Genomic DNA, 20337 nt, shown 5'->3' on the forward strand with positions numbered 1-20337 from the left:
AAATATGCAAATGCCAAAGATCCGAATGAGAGCTAGAGAACCACAGTAAACGGTTAATAGCAATTTATTAACGCTGTCAATACAATTCTACGTTTTCGTATAAAACACTTCAGATAATTTCATACTGTTGAAATGCTGTTTAAATACTATGACAAGTTCCAGATATTGAAGATCATTGGATATCTAGTGATATTTTATACCTGTTCTAAAACTTAGATCAGACAAGCTGTAAAATCAGTAGTGCATGTTATTTCACTTTGTTTTACCAGAGTGTAGTGGTATACTATCCATTATTTGTAATACTGGTTGTCTTCTTTCAATATTATAAAATGTACATATAGGTTGTTTTATATATTTATTTATATATTTTTATAACATTTTTCATGCGTCACTTATTTATGAGTGATTTAGATCTCTGAAGTGGTTTTAGGAGAACATATTAAAACAACTTTTTAAACTTATTATTAAAGGTAACATAATGGGCATTCAAAATATCACTAGATATCCAATGATCTTCAATATTTGGAACTTGTCTTAGTATTTAAACAGCATTTCAACAGTATGAAATTATGTGAGAAAGTGTTTTATATGAAAACGCAGAATTGTATTGACAGCGTTAATAAATTGTTATAAACCGTTTACTGTGGTTCTCTAGCGCTCATTCGGTTGCTTGTTTGGACTGAATAGTTATCGTAGATACAATTTTTGTCTTTTTGCCATTTTGTAGCTCTACAAAGATAAGCCACAACGAAAGGTTTAGATATGTTTAATAACATAATTAAAGAACAAGACAACACTTAAGATATATTCACAGTGACATCAGAGTTCAATATCACATGAAATATTTAAAATAAACATTGAAGGACAGACCCAAATAAAGAAAAACATAAAATAAGCTTTACTATAGTCTTGACTGAATCTAAGAGAATTATACTATTCCCTAACAACCTACTAACACAGCAAGGCAGATGATGTGGTGAATTGTCCTTCATGTTGTCAGGCCCAAGACAGAATACAGGATGCTCTGTCTCACCAAGAGACTTCTCAAAATAATGTCTGACATATTACTTCTGAGATAGCTTGCAAAATGACATCACTTCTGGTCATCTGACTTCTAGTTCCAATGCAACCCCTCCCCCATTGCTGAAGCTGGCAGGACATGGCACCTATGTGTAAAAATACACACACAAGGGTTTTTGCTCAGATCTGCGTCAGTTGCTGGAAGTCATAAAACAATTACATACTTCCTACACTTCCAGAGTAGTAATTAGTTCACCCCACAGAGAATACAGAAAGCTTCCCAATACAGACTTTGTCTCTCTGGCTGCACTGAAACCTGTGAGATAGCATCTTTATGGCCTAGCCTGTAAAGTGATTTAATTTCAGATACATTTTAAAGTTTGCTGGACTGAGTTTCCCCTCCCGATTTCCAGTTTCCTCTATTAAAACATATACATTTAAACAGTTACAATAGTGCATGTACATTTCTGTTCTCTCCAGTAGGGCACACTGCGGATACATTTCAAACACAAGCACTTCACAAATACCTTTTCAACAAACGTCTGTACAAATCAGTTTGATATACACAAATGTATTAGAACTGTATGTCATGTAACACCAGCATCTTACAAAAATCAGTTTGATATTCAAAAATGGCAATTTACAAAATTCCAACTAGCTGCGCTGGCTGCACCTCCTCTTGTCACAATGGTGACATAAGGAGTATGGATTAAAAAAGTTTCTGGTGTAGCAGCAAAGGATATGTGGGAAGAGACTAAACAAAAGATCATTCAAAAACTGTGAAATTGGAATCTCTGGATATGTTGGATGATAATATAAAACTGAAAAACTGGAATCTCCATTTTATGGATATGGATAACAAGATACAAGCAGTTAAAATGCTTTTAGTCCCTTTAATTTTATACACAAGTCGGGTATATTGTTATCAGAGAAGTTGGATAGCAATTAATAAAGATTTGAAGAATTTTATTTGGCAGGAGAACACAGCAAGAGTCAAGTTGGATAAACCGATTCTTCCAACTGAATAAGGTAGTTTGGGATTACCGGCTTGGACGTGGTATTTCGGAGCTACACAGTTTAGGCTCCTATACACACAGCACAAGCAGAAACCTATAATTGAAAGTTGAAAGGGATGATGATGAAGAAACAGGGGGGAAGCTTAAGAAACAAGGAGAGACTGGGATTTTGGATACAGATCCTTGAACAATAACTATACAGAATACCACATTCATAAAGTAGCAGAAAGTATTCTAAGAACCAAGTCAGCACAGGAATTAAGAAAGGAGATTCTGCCAATAGTGATGACTGCAAGTGGGGATACAGACAAAAGGCAAGATGGTGTTGGAATTTACTGGAAGAAACTGACATAAGAACCAAGCAAATAATGAGAAAAGGAAAAGTAATGAGAAGAGACCAAGAATTTATTTGGACTGCAGGCTAGAGATTACCTTCCCTATCAAGAACTAATATCAGAGTACAGGCAAAGAGAACAGGGGGATCCTAAGTGAAAGACCAGCTCTGGTAAAATTTAGTAGAATCTAGAACATAAGCTGCTGTTAAAAAAAGAATAATTAGTACCGTATATAAAATATTGTATAATAACTATAAAAATATATCAGAGGAGGTTAGAATGGATTGAAGAGGGACTGGATAAGCAATTCACAAAGAAACAATGGAGGACATTATGTACGTCTTCCAAACATGCAACAAAGTCTGGAAGATTTAGGATCTTTGCTTGAAATGTTTATATAGTTATTTTTATACCCAAAGAAGATTCCAGAGAATTTTTCCTCAGTTAGACAGCAAATGTTGGAGGTGTGATGGGGAAGGAATAGGTATTTGGAAACATTTTCTGGGAGTGTAACAAGTTGACTTTAATGATTCCCTGCAGACTGCTCGGGACAGCAAAGTGGTGCAGCTAAGGAAATAAATGTTATGAGCTATGATACAGAATGAGAATAGTAAGGCCTTGCTGAGTCCAATTATGGTGGCTGCCAAAAAAGCCATTACTAGAAAATGGAAATCAAACTCTAAACCAGCTTTACTAGAATATAGATAAAACAACTAGAACTGGGATGTATAGAAAAGGGTAGGAACAAATTACATAGAAAAAAAAATGAAGGAAGGATTTGAATGAGCTATGTAATGTTTGACTGATAATGACTGGAGAGATAAGTGATATATGATTTCAACTACAATTCTGTCAATATTGTTTGTTTTCATTTACATAAATGCATGATTGTCCATATCATACGTGATAATTTAATAAAAGAAGTTTAAAAATATATATTTTTTCCCACCTCTGTGGCATACAGGAAAACCCCCCCCGATTATGACCCAGACAACCTGATTTTGACTAAAGGCTCCAGTGCGGAAGGAGCCAGGCAGGGGTGGGAGAAGAGAGCTGTAAATGGCAACCGGCCTACCCTGCGGGGACAGGCTGGTGGACCAGCAGCTGTTTTAGCAACAGAAGGCATGCAAGATAAAGAGCTGTAACCAGAAACATGATCTTGGATAAGACTATGATGTTAGCATTCAATGAGGAGTGCGACTGAGGGGCCGGGACTCCATCAGTATGTATGGTTCAGGGGAAGGGACTTCCATATGCAGGGAAGAGGGCATCATAGGCCCTTGCAGTGATGCAAACACTCACATCCACTTTGGTTCTATTAGAAAAAAAAACATTTGATAGCTGCTTGAATGATGGTCTCAGTGATCAACTCTTACCCTAGAGGGAACAAATGGCTTGAGAACAAAAACAAATGGAAATAAACAAACAAAAGTTCATCTCAGCTTGGTGTTCTAAATTTTTTGCACCTAACATAACTACACTATCTTGCAAAACTGCTGCCACTGCTCTGAAATGTGCTGCACTCCACTGTAGCGGTATTACAAAAAAATAGCAAACAAACAAATACATCAGATCACAGAGGAGAAATAAATGTAAGCTAAACGCAAGCAGGGCAACATACAATGTTTACTTTAATACTGCATAAAAGTCAATTTAATGGGCCACCAGGACATACAATCTGGGTTCTGTGTGCTTGACAGAAAATGGCCATATTGCTCACATTCACTACTCTACCAATGTAGGACAACTAGTCTCAAAAGTACACTCAGAATCAGTCAGGAATATTTTTTTTGATTCTCTAACACTTATTCTGCTGACTGGCATGAACCATGTACCATAACTTGGTAATATCACTAGATGAAAGGAAAGTTTGTCTCCACCACCTGACTTTTCCTGAGATTCATTTACTGAACATGCATCATGCACACATCTTACTGCACATTGTTGTAATATATACATTAGTCTGCCTCTTCCCTCCCCGTTTTAATGAGCCTGTAATTATCACCAATAATGTTACACACGTCCAGCATAAAATGCAGATACTAAAATAAGAAGTTATGTACTCACCATAACGTTAGATGTATGTAGTCCATCTCACCTTACATTCTTACCAGTGGGTTCGGAGCCGAACCTCTGCCCCAACTCTGTCATACTCTAGCTCGAAGTCTTCAATTGGCTAAGAGGTATCCCATCATGCAACAGGTCTAATTCCCCAAATCTTGTTTGCTGCAAGCTCACACAAATACACACTGAGAAGAAGAATAACCCCAAAAGAAGAGACTACTGACACCTAGAGACAATAACCCCAGGTCCTCCAGGAGGAGAAAGGAGGGAGGGTTAGTAAGAATGTAAGGAGAGAAGGACTACATACATCGAACGTTATGCTCAGTACATAACTTCTTGATGTTAATGTGGTCCAATCTCGCCTTCATTCTTACCCGTGGGACAGCGTCCCTAACACCTTGATCTTGGGTAGCTCAGTTAAAAATACTCTAGCACCGTGGAACCACAGAAAGATCTGCTTCTAGAGACCAGATCTAATTTGTAGTGACTAATAAAAGGTATGAGGCGAAGCCCATGTTGCTGCAGCACAAATATCATCCACAGACATCCTAGCCTGAGACGCAGTTGAGGCAGCCACAGATAGTGTGGAATGAGCCTTCATTTTAAAGGGTAATTCTTTGACATTGGAAGCATACCCAAATCAATGAGATACAATCGGAGATCCATCGAGACAAGGTTACCTTAGAAACCAGAACCCCAAGTCTAGTGTCTGAAAACAAGACACATTTGATTCAATTTCTTGAAATCTTTTGTCCTATGTAAATGGAAACGCAATTGTCTGATGAAACAAATTCTGCCTTGTTGATGAATTCAGGAAAAAAAACACAGGCAACTCAATGGATTGGTTATTTACAACAGAGGCAACCTTTGGAACAAAAGAAGGGTTGGTTCTTAAGGAGACCCTATCTTTGTGAAACACCAAATAAGATGGCCTAATCGATAATGCTTGGAGTTCAGAAACCCGCCTAGCTGAAGTTATGGCTACCAAGAATACTGTCTTCCATGACAAGAATTTAATGTCACACACAGCTGCAGGCTCAAAGGGAGTTGAGTTGAGCTTCTGTAGTACAACTGAGGTCCCATGGCATCACTGGATCAAAGACTGAAGGTCGGAGTAACAATGTCCCTCTCATAAAAGCCCTACAAAGCCTATGAGCCATAAGGTTGGACTCCTTAGCAACGTGAAAGGTAGAAATTGCTGCCAATTGCACTTTAATGGCTGTCGCAGCTGAACACTGACTAAGGTGAGAAAAATTCCAACATTGCCGAAATAGGCACTGTATACGGATCAATATAGGTCTCTCACGGGCCCAAATAGAAAATCTCTTCCACTTACTGGAATAAATCTTCCTGGTAGAAAGCTTGTGGGAAGATGATACAATATGGACCACTTCTGGGGAAAAATCATGAAGCCTGACTAAGGACGGAACTGGGAGCAGCCAAGCTGTCAACCTGAGGGTCTGGATGGGGGGATGGAACTGTCCTGACATACGAGTCAGCCGATCTGAACTGCGTCCAGAATCCAGGGCTTCTCCATTAGATAAGGTTGAAGGAAGGGAAACCAAATCTGATGAGGCCAGTGTGGGGCAATGAGGATCATTTTGCTCCCCAAAGACTGCTTTCTGAATGACCTTTGATATCAGAGGTAACGGTGGAAAGGCGTAGAGAAGACCGGAGGGCCAATCATGAGCCAGAGCGTCCCTGGGTGTCTCCCCCTCCAGCGGGATAAGGGTGAAGTAGCTGCTGCATTTGGCATTGAGGGGGCTGGCAAATAGATCGCAGCAAGGCTGACCCCATCTGTGGAATCTCTCTTCCACAACATCATTGTTCAGGGACCACTCGTGAGGCATTAGGATAGCTCTGCTCAGCCTGTCGGCAATCACGTTGGACTTCTCCGGTATACATGTTGCAACTAAAAAGCGTTGGGAAGACACCGCCCACTGCCAAACTCAAAATGCCTCTCTGCAAAAGGGGTATGATTTGGTTCCTCCCTGTTTGTTCAGGTACCACACCACAGACATGTCTTAGTGGATTGCAATTGTCCCTACAAGGAGAGAGCTCTGAAGTGCTTGCAATGCTAATAGCACTGCTCATCTCCAAGACACTGATATGCAAATGGGTCTCGTGATCCTGCCATGTGCCTTGGACAATCCTGCCAAGATAATACCCCCCCCCACCCAATCTGGGAAGCATCTGTGATCACCGTGGCAACTGGAAAAGATGGGACAAAGGGCTTGCCCATTTTGAGATTGCTGGCATGAAGCCACCAGTGTAGATCCTGCTTGCACGTGTCCGTAATCAGAATAAAATGGAAGAGTGGGAGATGCTGCCGTGACCACTGGGCGTAAAGCAGCCACTGAAGAACACTCGTGTAGTCTGGCAAGGGGAACTAGCATGATTGTGGCAGCCATGGTCCCTAATAACTTGAGGACCACTTTTGCCCTGACCTTCCTCAATGGTAGTAAGGCACAGACCTGCTGTTGAGAGCCTGAATTCTCTCTTCTGGTAAGAAGGCCCTCATGACCACCATATCTAGTTCGGTGCCAATAAAAGTGACACGCTGCGAGGGCAACAAGGCAGATTTTTTCCAATGTAGAGTAATTCCTAACAGTTGGCACAGTGTAATGGTGGCGTCCCTGGTCTGTAACAGTAGATGCCTGGTGGTGGCAGAAAGGAGCCAGTCCAAATGAGCAGTTACCACTGCCATGCATTTGAACACCCTGGGAGCTGTGGTGAGACCAAAGGGCAGAGCACAAAACTGAAAATGACTGGCTCCCAGCCTGAAGTGTAAATGACTTCTCGATGCCCTGTCGATCTCGATAGGGTAGTAAGAATCTTTGAGGTCGATGGAGCACATCCACACATCTTTCCCGAACAGAGGGAGTATTGACTGTAAGGTGACCATGCGGAACTTGGACTTTTGTACATGAAGGTTCAATCGGCTGAGATCCAAGATGGGTCACAGGTCCCCTGTTTTTTTCGGTACCAAAATGAATCTGGAGTAAGTCCCTAATCCTACTTGGTCTGCGGGGACAGGCTGGATGGCTCCCTTTGAAAGCAAAGTTTTTATTTCTATAGTTGCGGAATCCCTGCGACTGGATGGAATGTCTGGGATTCTCTTGGATGGCGGGGGAGGAGAAGAGAAGGGGATACGATAACCTCTGGAAATTAATCTTTATACCCAGAAGCCTGGCAAAAAGTCACCCAAGACGAGTGGGTATTAAAGAAATGTGACCCCCCCCCCGACCGGCTCCAGAGACGCATTCCCTCTGCCTCTAGGGCGGCATCTACCTGAATTTCCACCCGCTCCCCTCCCTCCGGAGGTGGAATCACTTTGTGCGACTTCCTGAACCACACTTTCCCACCCTTCTGGCCCTTGGGGTAAGGTCTAGAAGGCATGGTAAAATGGACGCCCACAGGAGACAGGGTTTTTCCTTCCTGCTCACACCTAGTGAGTGTCCTTTACCTTGGTTCCGAACAAAGATCAACCATCAAATGGGGCATTGGTGAACGCAGACTTGAAGGCCTCCGCAAAATTGCACAGGCGCATCCAGGAGCGTCTCCTAAAAGAGACTCCGGAACCCGCAGCCCTACTCGCTCCGTCAGCTGCATAGAAGATCAACCTCATGGAGGAGTTGGTAAGGGAACTTAAGGTAGACATCTGTGCATTGACCTGTACCACGGCATCAGAAATGTTACCCTGTAGAGAATCTCCTAGCTCTTTTAGGAGATCTCTCTGGAGCTTCGTAAAATGCATCAAGTAGTTCAGCGGCCGCAGTGTAAAGGCTGCTGAGGTAAACACACGCTTTCCATACCTGTCCATAGCCCGGAACTCCTTGTTAGGCGGATGGATGGTAGACGAAGTTTCAGCAAATTCCTTCTTGGTGGCCGCTGCCACCACCATGATATCTACTGGAATGCCTTTAGATAGAAACTTCTTGTCAAAGGGGGCGGACAAAAACTTATTGGGTCTCCTTGGGACCGGTTCCACAGTGTCAGGAGTTTTCCACACCTTTCGACAAACAAGATCTAATAGCTCATCAAAAGGGGGAGAAACCCAAGAGATGGAGGGTTGAGACCCACAAGCCTTCAGGAACACAGACTCCATCAGAAGGTGATTTGGATTGCCAGCCGCCTCTCTGCTTCACGATCTCCATGATATCTGAAAAAAGAGATCTTCAGACGACGACTTGGGTGACCCCTCCGACTCCTCAAGGTCGGGTCGGTATCTGATGCGAGAGATTCATCCGGGGAGTCAAGGTGTTGCCTCTTACACAATCTCTTTCTGGTGGGCTCCTCACGCAAAAACTCTGGGGAAACGTCAGAAAGTTGGGGACAACTTATGGAAGAATCCTGAGGCTTAGGGTCTCCACTGCCCATAGATAGAGCGTGATCGGAAACTGACACCGGTGCTGGAGGGGGCAGAGTATCGGTGCTGTAGGAAGCAGATGACGACCTGGCCAGCACACTCCTCATAACCTCGAAGGGTGATCCCCCAGCTCCGAAGGCTAACTAACTGAAGATGAAACAGTAGTAGCCCTCGGCTTCAAGGAAATGAGGTCCAAAGCCGATGTCGGGTACAAGCTCACTCGGGCCGAAGCACTGAGAGGAAGGCTCGGAACCAATGAAGATCGATCCGAGACCTCCCCCTGAGGTCCGACCGGAGAACCGTAAACCCTCGGCCCTGTGGACGGAGCAGACAGGGTCAGAGTAGAAAATCAGAACCAAGAGGCCAAGAGAGGCTACTGGAACAGACCTAAAGGCGTCCAACGGCACTGACAACCCTGGCTCCGAAGGCCGAGAGAGGCTTAGAGGAGGAACAGAAGATGAAGAGGCCATAGGCTCCGGAGCAGACTGGGTCGGAGCCAAAATCAATTTGGCCAACATCGATGACTGAAGCAGTTTCTTCACCACCCTATCAATGTCCTCATCAGAAAGGGTCCTGGAAGACAAAGTAGGAGATCTGGATCTCCCTACAGAAGGGGACTTGCGTGAAGGAAAACCCGGTCGAAAAACTGGAGACCAGCTCTGAACCAAAATATCCATAACTGGCTCCGAAAGGCTGGGAGCCGAATACAGACTTAGTCAAGAGACTACCTTCTTTCGGCACCAATGGCAATGGAACCATAGAAGGAGAAGCTGTTCTAGCAACTTTCTCTGGCGGCTCCGAAGAAACAGATCTGGAGAGCGCTTCTTGGAAGTCTTTTTGTCCTTTTTAGCTGGAGAGGATAACGCACTGGAAGACTTAGCCAAGTCTTCCTCAAAAGAGTGTTTAAGCAGTCCTTTCAAAATGAGCTTGTTCTTCCTCTCCTGTAGCACACGGGGACTGAAGGAATGATAAAACAAGCAGGACTCTTGGGAGGTGAATAGCCCCCAAGCAGTACACGCACACAGAGTGCCCATCAGTTAAAGACATTTTATTGCTACATTCAACACACTTTTTAAAACCCAAAGGCCTGTTCCTTAGGATCCTTGGACATGCTGAAAGGAACAAATTAATACGTTCACACACTAAACCCAACTAACAAGAAACAGAGCCTCTAACTCAAACGACCAAAAAACCAGCAGGAAAACAACAGGGAGGACTAGGTCCTCTAACTTAAACGGGCCTAGCCCGGGGAAACAAAGGCAGGAAGCACCACTAGCCAGACAACACTAAAAGCTAACAGAATGGAGCACCAAACCAAAGACCACACAGAAACAATGGGGAGGACTAGGTCCTCTAACTTAAACGGGCCTAGCCCGTGGGGAAAGGAAAATGAACAGGATAACCAAAACAGCCAGACAAGGGCAAAAAAAACAGCCAGAGAAACAAATACAGGCAGTAAAACACCACTACCCACAAAGAGCTATGAAAATAGCTTTTTTGAGCAACGACAAGTCAACAGTTTATAAAATTTTTATAAACAATATACTTAGCCAGGGCCAAAACCGAGACCACATCTGAGCTTCACGAGCGGCAAATGAGATCTGGGGAATAGACCTGTTGCATGATGGGATACCTCTTAGCCACGAGCCAATTGAAGACTTTGAGCTAGAGTATGGCCAAGTCTGTGCAGAGGTTCGGCTCCGAACCCACAGGCAAGAATGAAGGCGAAATTGGACTACATAACATCAAGAATTTATGTAAAATCAATCAACAATAAAATCATAGTACAAGAGTAAAACTGATAAACATGCAGGAAACCAAGGCGCTACATCAATAAATCACCATTAGATTTACTACTTTGCGATTTATTACTTAGTTTTATATAAGCTGTGATGAGAACCACAATTCTACACAATTACTCAGCTGTGAAAAGTCTGTAGTGCACAAAGAGCTCTTCTATCCCCTCTGGCCAAAGCATACTCTACTTGGGTAAGAACTCCACAAGTTACCTCTTTGAAGTCTTCTTTCTGAAAAGCCACCACCTTGGTTTCTTGACACAAGTTCATCTATTAAGCCCTTGGCCTTGTGTTGCGCTTCATTACTTCCATAAATCTTTACTTCACTTTCATAGTTACCACTTGAAACCTGCAAAAAGGTAATGTACATACAAATTACCACTTGAAACCTACAAAAAGAGAATGTACATACAAATTAAACCAAATGCGACTAGAATGATGTATTTCATGCACCATGACTGTGTTGTGATGTACAAAATGGTCCTATATTAAAAATAAATGTGAGTATTTTTGTAACAGTATATCACAGGTCTTAAAAATAGCCTCAAGTAAAATAATACATTAGGCCAAATTGCTTCTTGCTTGCCATCTCCTGAAAAGCCTACTCCAGTACAACTAAAGGAGATCCCACTCCCAATGTGGCAAGAGGATACAAGAGATATCATTTGATCTGAGAGAAGACCCCCCCCCCCACCCCTTAAGTGGTTGTACAAATAATATAATCTTCCTTCCAGTTTGACTATTTTTCTCCAATGCTCAGAACCATAGAAGCTAGCATTCTGAAAAAAAGGCACATTACTGCAGTAAGAGTGTGTCCGAAACACATACTGCTAATTAAACAACCACTGACTGAGGACATTAATGAAAATCAACATAACAAAGGAAACACAATGTACAGTTATACGCTACTTGCCTGACTCGACAAAAAAACAAAAAACAAAAATCACAGCAGCAACTGAACAAAGGGACCATTCAGACAAAGGGAGACAGCAGGAAAGCAACAGGACCCCCCTTACAAAAAAGAAATGCAGTGGTATGCATAACAGCCCAGGTAGTTGAATACTTTGTGTAGTAAACCCAGTTTTTGTTACTTGTGGACAGAGATGAACGCTATATAGAAGTTATGTCCTTACCATAACGTTCCATGTGGAGTGTTCATCTCGCCTTTGTTCTTACACATGGGTTCGGAGCCGATCCTCGGCTCCGTGTCGGCCGCCTGCAAGCTCTGCATTGAGAAGAAGCTCGAGATCACCTAATACCCACAATCCCCCTCTGCCTTTACCTCAGATCTAGTTTGCAAGCAAACCAGCAGCCAGAGAGAGCACACTCATACAAAAATTTACACAATCAAGAAATCATCTATATACATATATATATATATATATATATATATATATATATATATATATACACACATGTGCATCACACAAATACAACCACTGCAAATGCAGAAGGAGAATACTCCAGACCAGGCACCAAATTGAACGTTCTTCCTGAGGGTGGGAGGGTGGGAATGTAAGAACAAAGGCGAGATGAACACTCCACATGGAACGTTATGGTAAGGACATAACTTCTATATGTGAGTGTGTTCAATCTCGCCGTTTGTTCTTACACATGGGTAGCGTCCCTAGCTCCATGTTCCTGAGGAACTCACGGGAGAACGTTCTTGAGCACAGTGGAACCAAAGGTTGCCCTATCCCTAGAAACCCTGTCCACTTTGTAATGAGAGATGAATGTATGCGGTTTAGCCCAAGTAGCAGCTGCACAAATCGTGTCTAATGGTAGGCGAGCTGCATGAGCCAAGGATGTAGACACTGATCTTGTAGAATGTCCTTTAGGTTTGACAGATAAGGTTTGATTAGAAGACTCATAAACGATATGATACAATCAGTTAGCCATTTGGAAAGAGTTTGTTTAGTAACCGCTACACCTTTCCTGCTGTCAGCAAAAGCTACAAATAGTTGATCAGATTTCCTGTGATCCTTTGTTCTATCCAAATAAAACCTGAGTTGTCTATGGACATCCAATTTGTGCAACATATACTCTAACTTATTAGTGTGATTTTTGAAAAAGGTGGGTAATTCAATGGACTGATTAATGTTATTGGTAGAGCAAACTTTGGGGAGAAAGGATGGATTAGTGCGAAGAGATACTCTGTCAGAGTGGAAAATCAAATAAGGGTGTTTAATAGAAAGAGCCTGAAGCTCAGACACTCGCCTAGCGGATGTAATGGCTACCAAGAAGAGAGTCTTCCACGATAAAAACTTCAATGGGCAAACGGAGGCTGGCTCAAAGGGGGGGCAACATCAATTTAGAAAGTAAGAGGTTCAGATTCCAAGGTGATGTAGGAGTTCTAACTGGTGGTCTAATATGAAAAGATCCTTTTAAAAAGGCCTTACAAAGTCTGTGAGCCATAACAGGTGCCCCACATTCTTCCACATGAAAGTTGGAAATGGCAGCCAATTGCACTCTTAAGTGGCAGGAGAAGCTCCTTCATGGAACAATTCTGTCAAAAACTCCAAGATCTTGTTTAACGGAGCTATTACAGGGTCCAAATGATGTGAATTCGTCCAGAAGACGAAATGCTTCCATTTACTGGTGTAGGTCTTTGTAGTGGAAGCTTTATGAGAAGCCACTAATATATTCTGAACTGCCGGTGTAAGAGAGTCAGACCTGGCTAGAAAGGGAAGCGGCGCAGCCAAGCTGCTAGATGGAGTGATTCGAGAGATGGGTGAGGAACTCCTGACGAGTGAGTCAGTAGATCTGGCTCTGGGTCCAGAATCCAAGGTCCCCGAATGCGGTGTTGCAATAAAAAGGGGAACCAAATTTGACGAGGCCAGAATGGGGCAATGAGGATTATCGTCCTTTGAAGGTTGTTGGCTTTCTGCAGAAACTTTGCAATCAGGGGAAAGGGAGGAAAAGTACAGGAGACCCGGGGCCAATCGTGCACCAGCGCGTCCCTGGGGACTTCCCCTGGAGGGGTAATAGGGCAAAGTAGCTCCTGCATTTGGCGTTCATTGGAGACGCAAAAGATCGCAGGAAGGCTGGCCCCACTTGCGAAAAATCGTCTTCGCAATTGACTGTTTGAGGGACCACTCGTGAGGCAACAGGATTGCTCTGCTCAGCCTGTCGGCTATGACGCTGGATGACCCGGGATGTGCATTGCGATCAGAAAGCGACCCGTGGACTCCGCCCATTGCCAAATTCTCATGGCCTCTCTGCATAGCTGATAAGACCTGGTTCCCCCTTGCTTGTTTATGTACCAGACTACAGACATGTTGTCTGTCTGAACTGCAATAGTCCCTAGAGGAAGAAGGGGAACAAAGTGTTGCAACGCTAGAAACACTGCCCTCAACTCTAGAACATTGATGTGCAGATTGTACTCCAAATTGATCCATTCGCCTTGGACTGTCTGTCCCTGAAAAATGCCCCCCCACCCTATCAGGGAAGCGTCCGTGGTTATTGTCGCTATCGGCGTGGGTAGCACAAATGGTCTTCCGCTGGAAAGGTTGCAAGTCTGAAGCCACCAGGTTAGGTGTGATTTGCATGTTTTTGTAATCAGAATTTCGTGTGTCAGAGGTAGCTGTTGGAACGACCATTGTGCAAACAGTAGCCATTGTAGAACTCTCATGTGTAGTCTTCCGAATGGTATCGCAATGAGAGAAGCTGCCAAGACCTTCAGAACCAGCTTTGCTGGGGATTTTTTGGATGACAGGAGGAGAGAAATGTGGGTTTGTAGTGAGACTACCCTTTCTGGAGGAAGTCTTAGCGTTAAATGATGCGTATCTAATTCTGCTCCTATGAATAAGATATGCTGTGATGGCTGTAGTAAGGATTTTTAGAAATTTACGGAAATTCCGAGGTGAACACAAAGTTGTAGAGTGTAATCCCTGGCCTGTATCAGTTGACGCCGGGTGGTGGCAGAAAGGAGCCAGTCGTCCAGATACGGAAACACCTGGAATCCTAGGCGTCTCAGATGAGACGCTACCACTGCCATGCATTTGGTGAAAACCCTGGGGGCTGAGGTTAGACCAAAGGGCAGGGCTCGAAACTGATAGTGACTGGCTCCCAGCCGGAAGCGCAAGTGATCCCTGGACGCCCTGGCCATTTTGATGTGGTAGTATGCGTCCTTCAGATCTATTGAGCACATCCAGTCGTCCTTCTGTAAGAATGGAAGGATCGATTGAAGCGTGACCATTCGGAACTTTTCTTTCTTGACAAAGGTGTTGAGGTTGCTTAAGTCCAGAATCGGCCTCCAATCCCCTGTCTTCTTTGGAACTAAAAAGAACCTTGAGTAAGTTCCGAATCCTATTTGGTCCGCTGAGACTGGTTGGATGACTCTTTTTTTTCTAGCAGCTTTGAAATTTCTATAGCTGCTAGGTCTCGCAGATGGGGCGGCACATCTGGGAGTCTTTTCTTTGGAATGGGAGTGGATAGAAAGGGTATTTTGTAACCTCTGGTAACCACGCTTTTTACCCAGTTGTCTGTAGTAAGATTCTGCCAGGCCTGAGGATATAAAGCTAAGCGACCCCCGACTGCCTCCAGAGCAGGACAGTCGGGCCTCCTCTCAGGAGTGCTGGAAGGGTTTTCCAGGGGGTGTATCCCTGTCACCTTGGTTTTGCGGACCCCCTCTGCCGCCAGGGCGGCGTCTTCCACCTCTGCCCCCTCCTCTGCCTCTAGAGGGGGCATCACCCTGTGTGCCTGGGAAAGATCCTTGGTGTTTTCGAAACCACATTTTTCCACCGCGTTGCCCTTTGGGGTATGGTCTGGATGGGGTGGAAAAACGGACACCGACAGCAGACAGAGTCTTTCCCTCTTGTTCACACCGGGTAAGGGTCTCCTTTACTTTGGGGCCAAAGAGAGTGGCACCATCGAATGGGGCGTTAGTAAAGGAAGACTTGAAGGCTTCCGCAAATGAACATAAGCGCATCCAGGATTGTCTGCGGAGAGCAATCGCTGAAGCTGCTGCCCTACTCGATCCCTCGGCTGCGTATGATATTAGCCTCATGGATGAGTTCACAATGGATGTAAGGGTATTGAGATGTGCTGTAACTTTCTCTGAAACAGCAGCATCTGTAGTACCCTGGAGGGCATCTCCCAGCTCTTTGATTAGATCCCTCTGTAAACATGTAAAATGGGTCAAATAGTTCAGGGATCGCATAGAAAAAGCCGCTGAACTAAAAATGCGCTTCCCGTATCTGTCCATAGTCCTGGAATCTTTGTTAGGCGGATGGACAGATGAGGAAGATTCCGACATCTCCTTTTTCGTGGCCGCTGCCACCACCATGGCGTCCACTGGAACTCCCTTTGTGAGGTAAGCCTTGTCCTGGGGTGCAGTGATGTACTTATTAGGCTTCCTAAGGACTGGTTCCACCGTGTCAGGTGTCTCCCACGCCCTTCGAGCAATCAGCTCCATTAACTCATCGAAGGGCGGAGTGACCCAGGAGGAGGAAGGGCGAGCACCGAATGCCTTCAGCAAGACTGACTCATCCTCAGAAGGGGGAAGGGACTGCCAATCACCTCTCTGCTTTAGGATCTCCAAGATGTCAGAAAAGGAGACATCTTCTGAAGGTGACTTTGGGGACCCTTCTGACTCATCCAAGTCAGTATCGGATGTCAAAGATTCTTGTGGAGAATCTAAGTGTCTCCTCTTACACAATCTTTTCCTAGGGACTTCTTGGGAGCATCCGAAGAAGCCTCCGAGGAAGAGGGGCACCCTCCAGGGGTGGCTGAGACACCGGTGCTCGACGCTTGGATGTGGCCGTTGGTGCAGAGGAAGATAACGGTCCTTTATGGGGAGGAGGCTGCTTCTACTGATGTGGTTGTCTGGGTAGACAACACCTTCCTCATGAGATCGAAGGCCCCGGGTCCCGAGTCGAGGTATCTCCCGGTTCAAGAAATGGGAAGAATCCCGAAACAGGCACGAAGGCATCGACCCGAGGACGGAGCCGAATCGATCCGAGCCGAGGCCCGAGAAGAAGAGTCGGAACCGAAACATCGGTTCGACTCTCAGCCCCGAACCAAGGATGGATCTTCGGCTCGAGACTCCGGTACGGATCCGGAGTCGAGGTGAATGGAGCCGACCGAGAAAAGGACGGTTCTGGCACCGAGGGCTCCACAATCAGTAGATCAACCTCTTCCGGCTCCAAGGACTGGACAGGTCTCTGAGGAGGAAGGGATGGAGATAATGGAAGGCCTTCAAGTTTCGACACCAATTGGGTGGAAACCGAGATAAGTTTGGATAGGGCCGTATGCTCCAATAATTTCTGCACCACCCGGTCCACATCGGTGTCGGACAGGGGCTTGGAAGAACGGGTCGAAGGAATCAAAGATGGAGCCGACCTCAACAGTGTCGGGGGAGGGAGCTCCATCACCGGTTCCAAGACTCGAGGCTCGGAAACTGACAACAGTTTAACACTCGGCCCCGAAGTCTGTGGAACCGGTGATCTAACTTTAGCTGAAGAGCTCGGAGCCGATGACTTGGGCTCCGACGTCTTCGATTCCTTCGAGGATTTGGATGCCTGGTCAGAAGCATCCAGAGCCTCTTGAAAGGAAGGTTTTAACAAACCTCTATCCATTAGTTTCCTGCGCCTATCTGTCATGACCCTCCCACTGAAAGAATGACAAATAGAGCAGTCTTCTTGCAGATGGAGAGGGCCAAGACAGTAGACGCAGGAACTATGATTGTCAGTTACTGACATCTTTTGCCCACATTGGCAACGCTTAAACCCCGATTTAGCCTTTTCAGACATGTCACTAATGAAAAAGGGAAAAGGCAAATCCAGTAAAGTAGTCAAGTCCGGTGAAATTGTCAAATCCAGTAATGTAGTCAATCCGGTTGTCAAATCCAAGTAAGGGGTGGTAGGCCCCGAAGAGAACTCTAAATAAGTTTTATATAATAAAAGTACCAAGAAAAATACAAGAATAAATTCTTAATCTTATCTTAGGTGCTCGAGCTCGACCCAGTGATGCGAACGCTGCAGCGGCAAACTAGATCGGAGGTAAAGGCAAAGGGGGATTGTGGGTATTAGGTGATCTCGAGCTTCTTCTCGATGCAGAGCTTGCAGGCGGCCGACACGGAGCCGAGGATCGGCTCCGAACCCATGTGTAAGAACAAACGGCGAGATTGAACACTCTCACATCTACTATTCTCCAACTATAATGTTTAGTTCCCTTCCCCATCCACTTAGCCATTAGTTGATTTACTCCATCTTTCCCCCTTCCTGCTTAGCTGGTTCTTGGCACTAACAGCACCTGACAGAAGGCAAATGGATGCCTCAAAAGCACCTAGACAGTACCTATTTAGTCTTTTTATGCGTCTCTTCAACTGAACTCTGTGGAACTTTCAGTGCCATCATGACATATGAAAACAAAGGGGCGGCAATAGAATCCGAACTCTAAGACTGGGCTAACAGCATACAGCCAAGAAATATCTAACCACCTGAGAAATGACACCACTAAAATAAAAGATCAGGAAAGCAAAAGGAACCATAAATCTCATTATAGGAAAATAACTTTGCAGAAACACTGTAGGCAATGACAAACTTTCTTCAACATGGACAATACATCAGAACCCTAAAAGTAACAAACTTCAAACAGTGAACAGAGGAAAGAAACAAAAGAAATGAAAGGCTTTTATTTTGTTTTACATTTTTAAAAAGAACGGGTCCCAGACTCAAGTTAGGAAGAGGAAAGTAATGGAGACTTAAAAATAAAACATTCACATAAAATGAGTGTAGCAAAACCCTACAACCAGCTTAACAACATGCAATAAGGAAAAAATAATCCAACTTGGGACCTAAACACGAATTATCAAAAAAGTATCCTGCTGAGTATGAGTCTGTGTCACTGCCTATGGAGTTATCCACCTTCTCTGGAGTTAAGGACCCTGCCAGTACATTTTTTACATTTACTGATGCAGTCAAAGCATTTGGCTAATACCTTTATACCTTTGACAAGGAAATTGATTCACCTATAAACAGGTGATGGCCACACATCACACAGATAGTGGGCACTTTCTTTTATGACTGATGTGGATAGGCCACCTGTTGATGAAAAAGGTGGTAAATACACTAGTATCTTGGGTAGTAGACAGCATACAGTACTGCCATCAGCTATGCACCAACCTTCCACACTGCATAACTGTGGCTCCTGCAGTGGTCTGAAAATACTGGTGTCTATATCACCTCTGATGATTCTTGTGACATTAACACAAATGACAAAGTCACCACCCCTTGTGAACAGACGGTACTCTATCAAGTGGTAATGGCTGTAATGTGAATCGGTCCCCGCAGTGCTACTATGGTTAACTCCATTCTGCCGAGGTTTGGTCCTTGCATGACTCACTAGGTTATTTGCGCTTTTCCTACAGGGTGCCAATGTGCAGTTCCTTTCCCCCTAAAGCACAGATGTCAACTACTACTTGATTCCATGCCTTAGCTCTCTCTGCCTGCTTTGATCCCTTTATCAGACATTTCTTTTATGGCCCCAGAACACCCAGGAGGCTGTGGTTCTCCTCCAGACTAAAGTGGTCGATCCAGTGTTTTGATCCCTACTGCAGTAACATGTTGCAACTTGAAAGCAAGTATTTGGGCCCACAATTAAACCAGTCTCCCACAACACCTAAAGTGTATTGACAGAGTTACTTTTTCTCCAAGTCATTTCAACCTGCACTTATCTGTGTGAAATGTTGTGTATATAAGTGCATTACAGTGCAACTGTGTTATGCTATTGCCCTACTTTTCCATAATCATTAATGTAATTTAATAACAGAAAGCACCTGAATACATGCAGACTGCAGTAAAAATGATACTGACTCATTCCCAATCCTGTCATTCATAACATTGCAAAATGGTATTATCGGTCACGTCTTACCAGTAAAGATATGACTTTGCCCACTAGATCTTCCTAAATTACACAAATGGTTTTAATTTTCCCACTAATTTCTGGAGAGTCCCTCTATTACTAATTATTTTTAGTTTGCTAGTGTTTTAACAGGACGGTCGATAACTAGTACAGCTCAGTGCAGTTCACAGTAGCAGACTTGACATCTACTGTGGTAAACTGGGGTCGATTTACAAATCTATTATGCAAATGAAGCTTAGCCAAGCTGAGCTCTTGGAATCGCACCACAGCGTCCATTCAAACAGATATAAAATTACTGGAGTCTAGGGGACAATGAGCTTATGGGCGCGGAGCACATGAAGTGTGTGTGAGGTAGTAGCAGATCTCAGTCATACCATAGTGTGCTACATTACCTTCATATCTATGCAGTGCATTAGCAGTCAGTCAACTGAGCAGTGTTCACCACACCATCAATACGGTTTACAAAACTTATCCAGTTTACTCAAAAAGGAAAAAATAAAAAGGAACTCTCTGATTATGTGGCCCAGGCAAGTATGAGCCAAGCCCTGTGCAGCATCCTACCGTTGCCCAGAAGGATACCGCAGTACAAGCAGAAAATGATCAACTTCAACAATTGGCTAAGTTTCAGGTGCCATTCTAAGGGGGTCCAGTATCTGTCTGCCTGGGATGATGATATGACTGACAGACCTTGATACTTTGCCAAAGATGGCCTGCATCTGTCACCCCTGGGTTTCCAGATACTGGCTAAGCTCTTGCCACCTCTATAATGCCTTTTTTAAGTGATGTTCCAAAGACCAAATTACCACCGTAACAGCTATAAATAAATGCAATCTGAGGATCATGCTGCTCAATGCTAGAAGTCTAAATCTCGA

At 44.2% G+C, this 20337-nt stretch overlaps 1 protein-coding gene across 1 annotated transcript in view; it reads right to left on the reverse strand.

Annotated features, from left to right (window-relative positions):
• LOC122814914 (probable ATP-dependent RNA helicase DDX43) overlaps positions 1 to 20337 on the reverse strand; it is a 1494383-nt gene that overhangs the window by 972174 nt on the left and 501872 nt on the right. The window contains exon 3 of the mRNA XM_044087182.1: positions 10814 to 10949. Coding sequence (XP_043943117.1) covers positions 10814 to 10949 — 136 coding nt within the window. The remainder of the gene's footprint in view (positions 1 to 10813; positions 10950 to 20337) is intronic.

Source organism: Protopterus annectens, chromosome 1.part1 (genome assembly GCF_019279795.1).
Source record: "Protopterus annectens isolate FY-2018-M chromosome 1.part1, PAN1.0, whole genome shotgun sequence".
NCBI classification, from domain to species: domain Eukaryota; kingdom Metazoa; phylum Chordata; order Ceratodontiformes; family Protopteridae; genus Protopterus; species Protopterus annectens.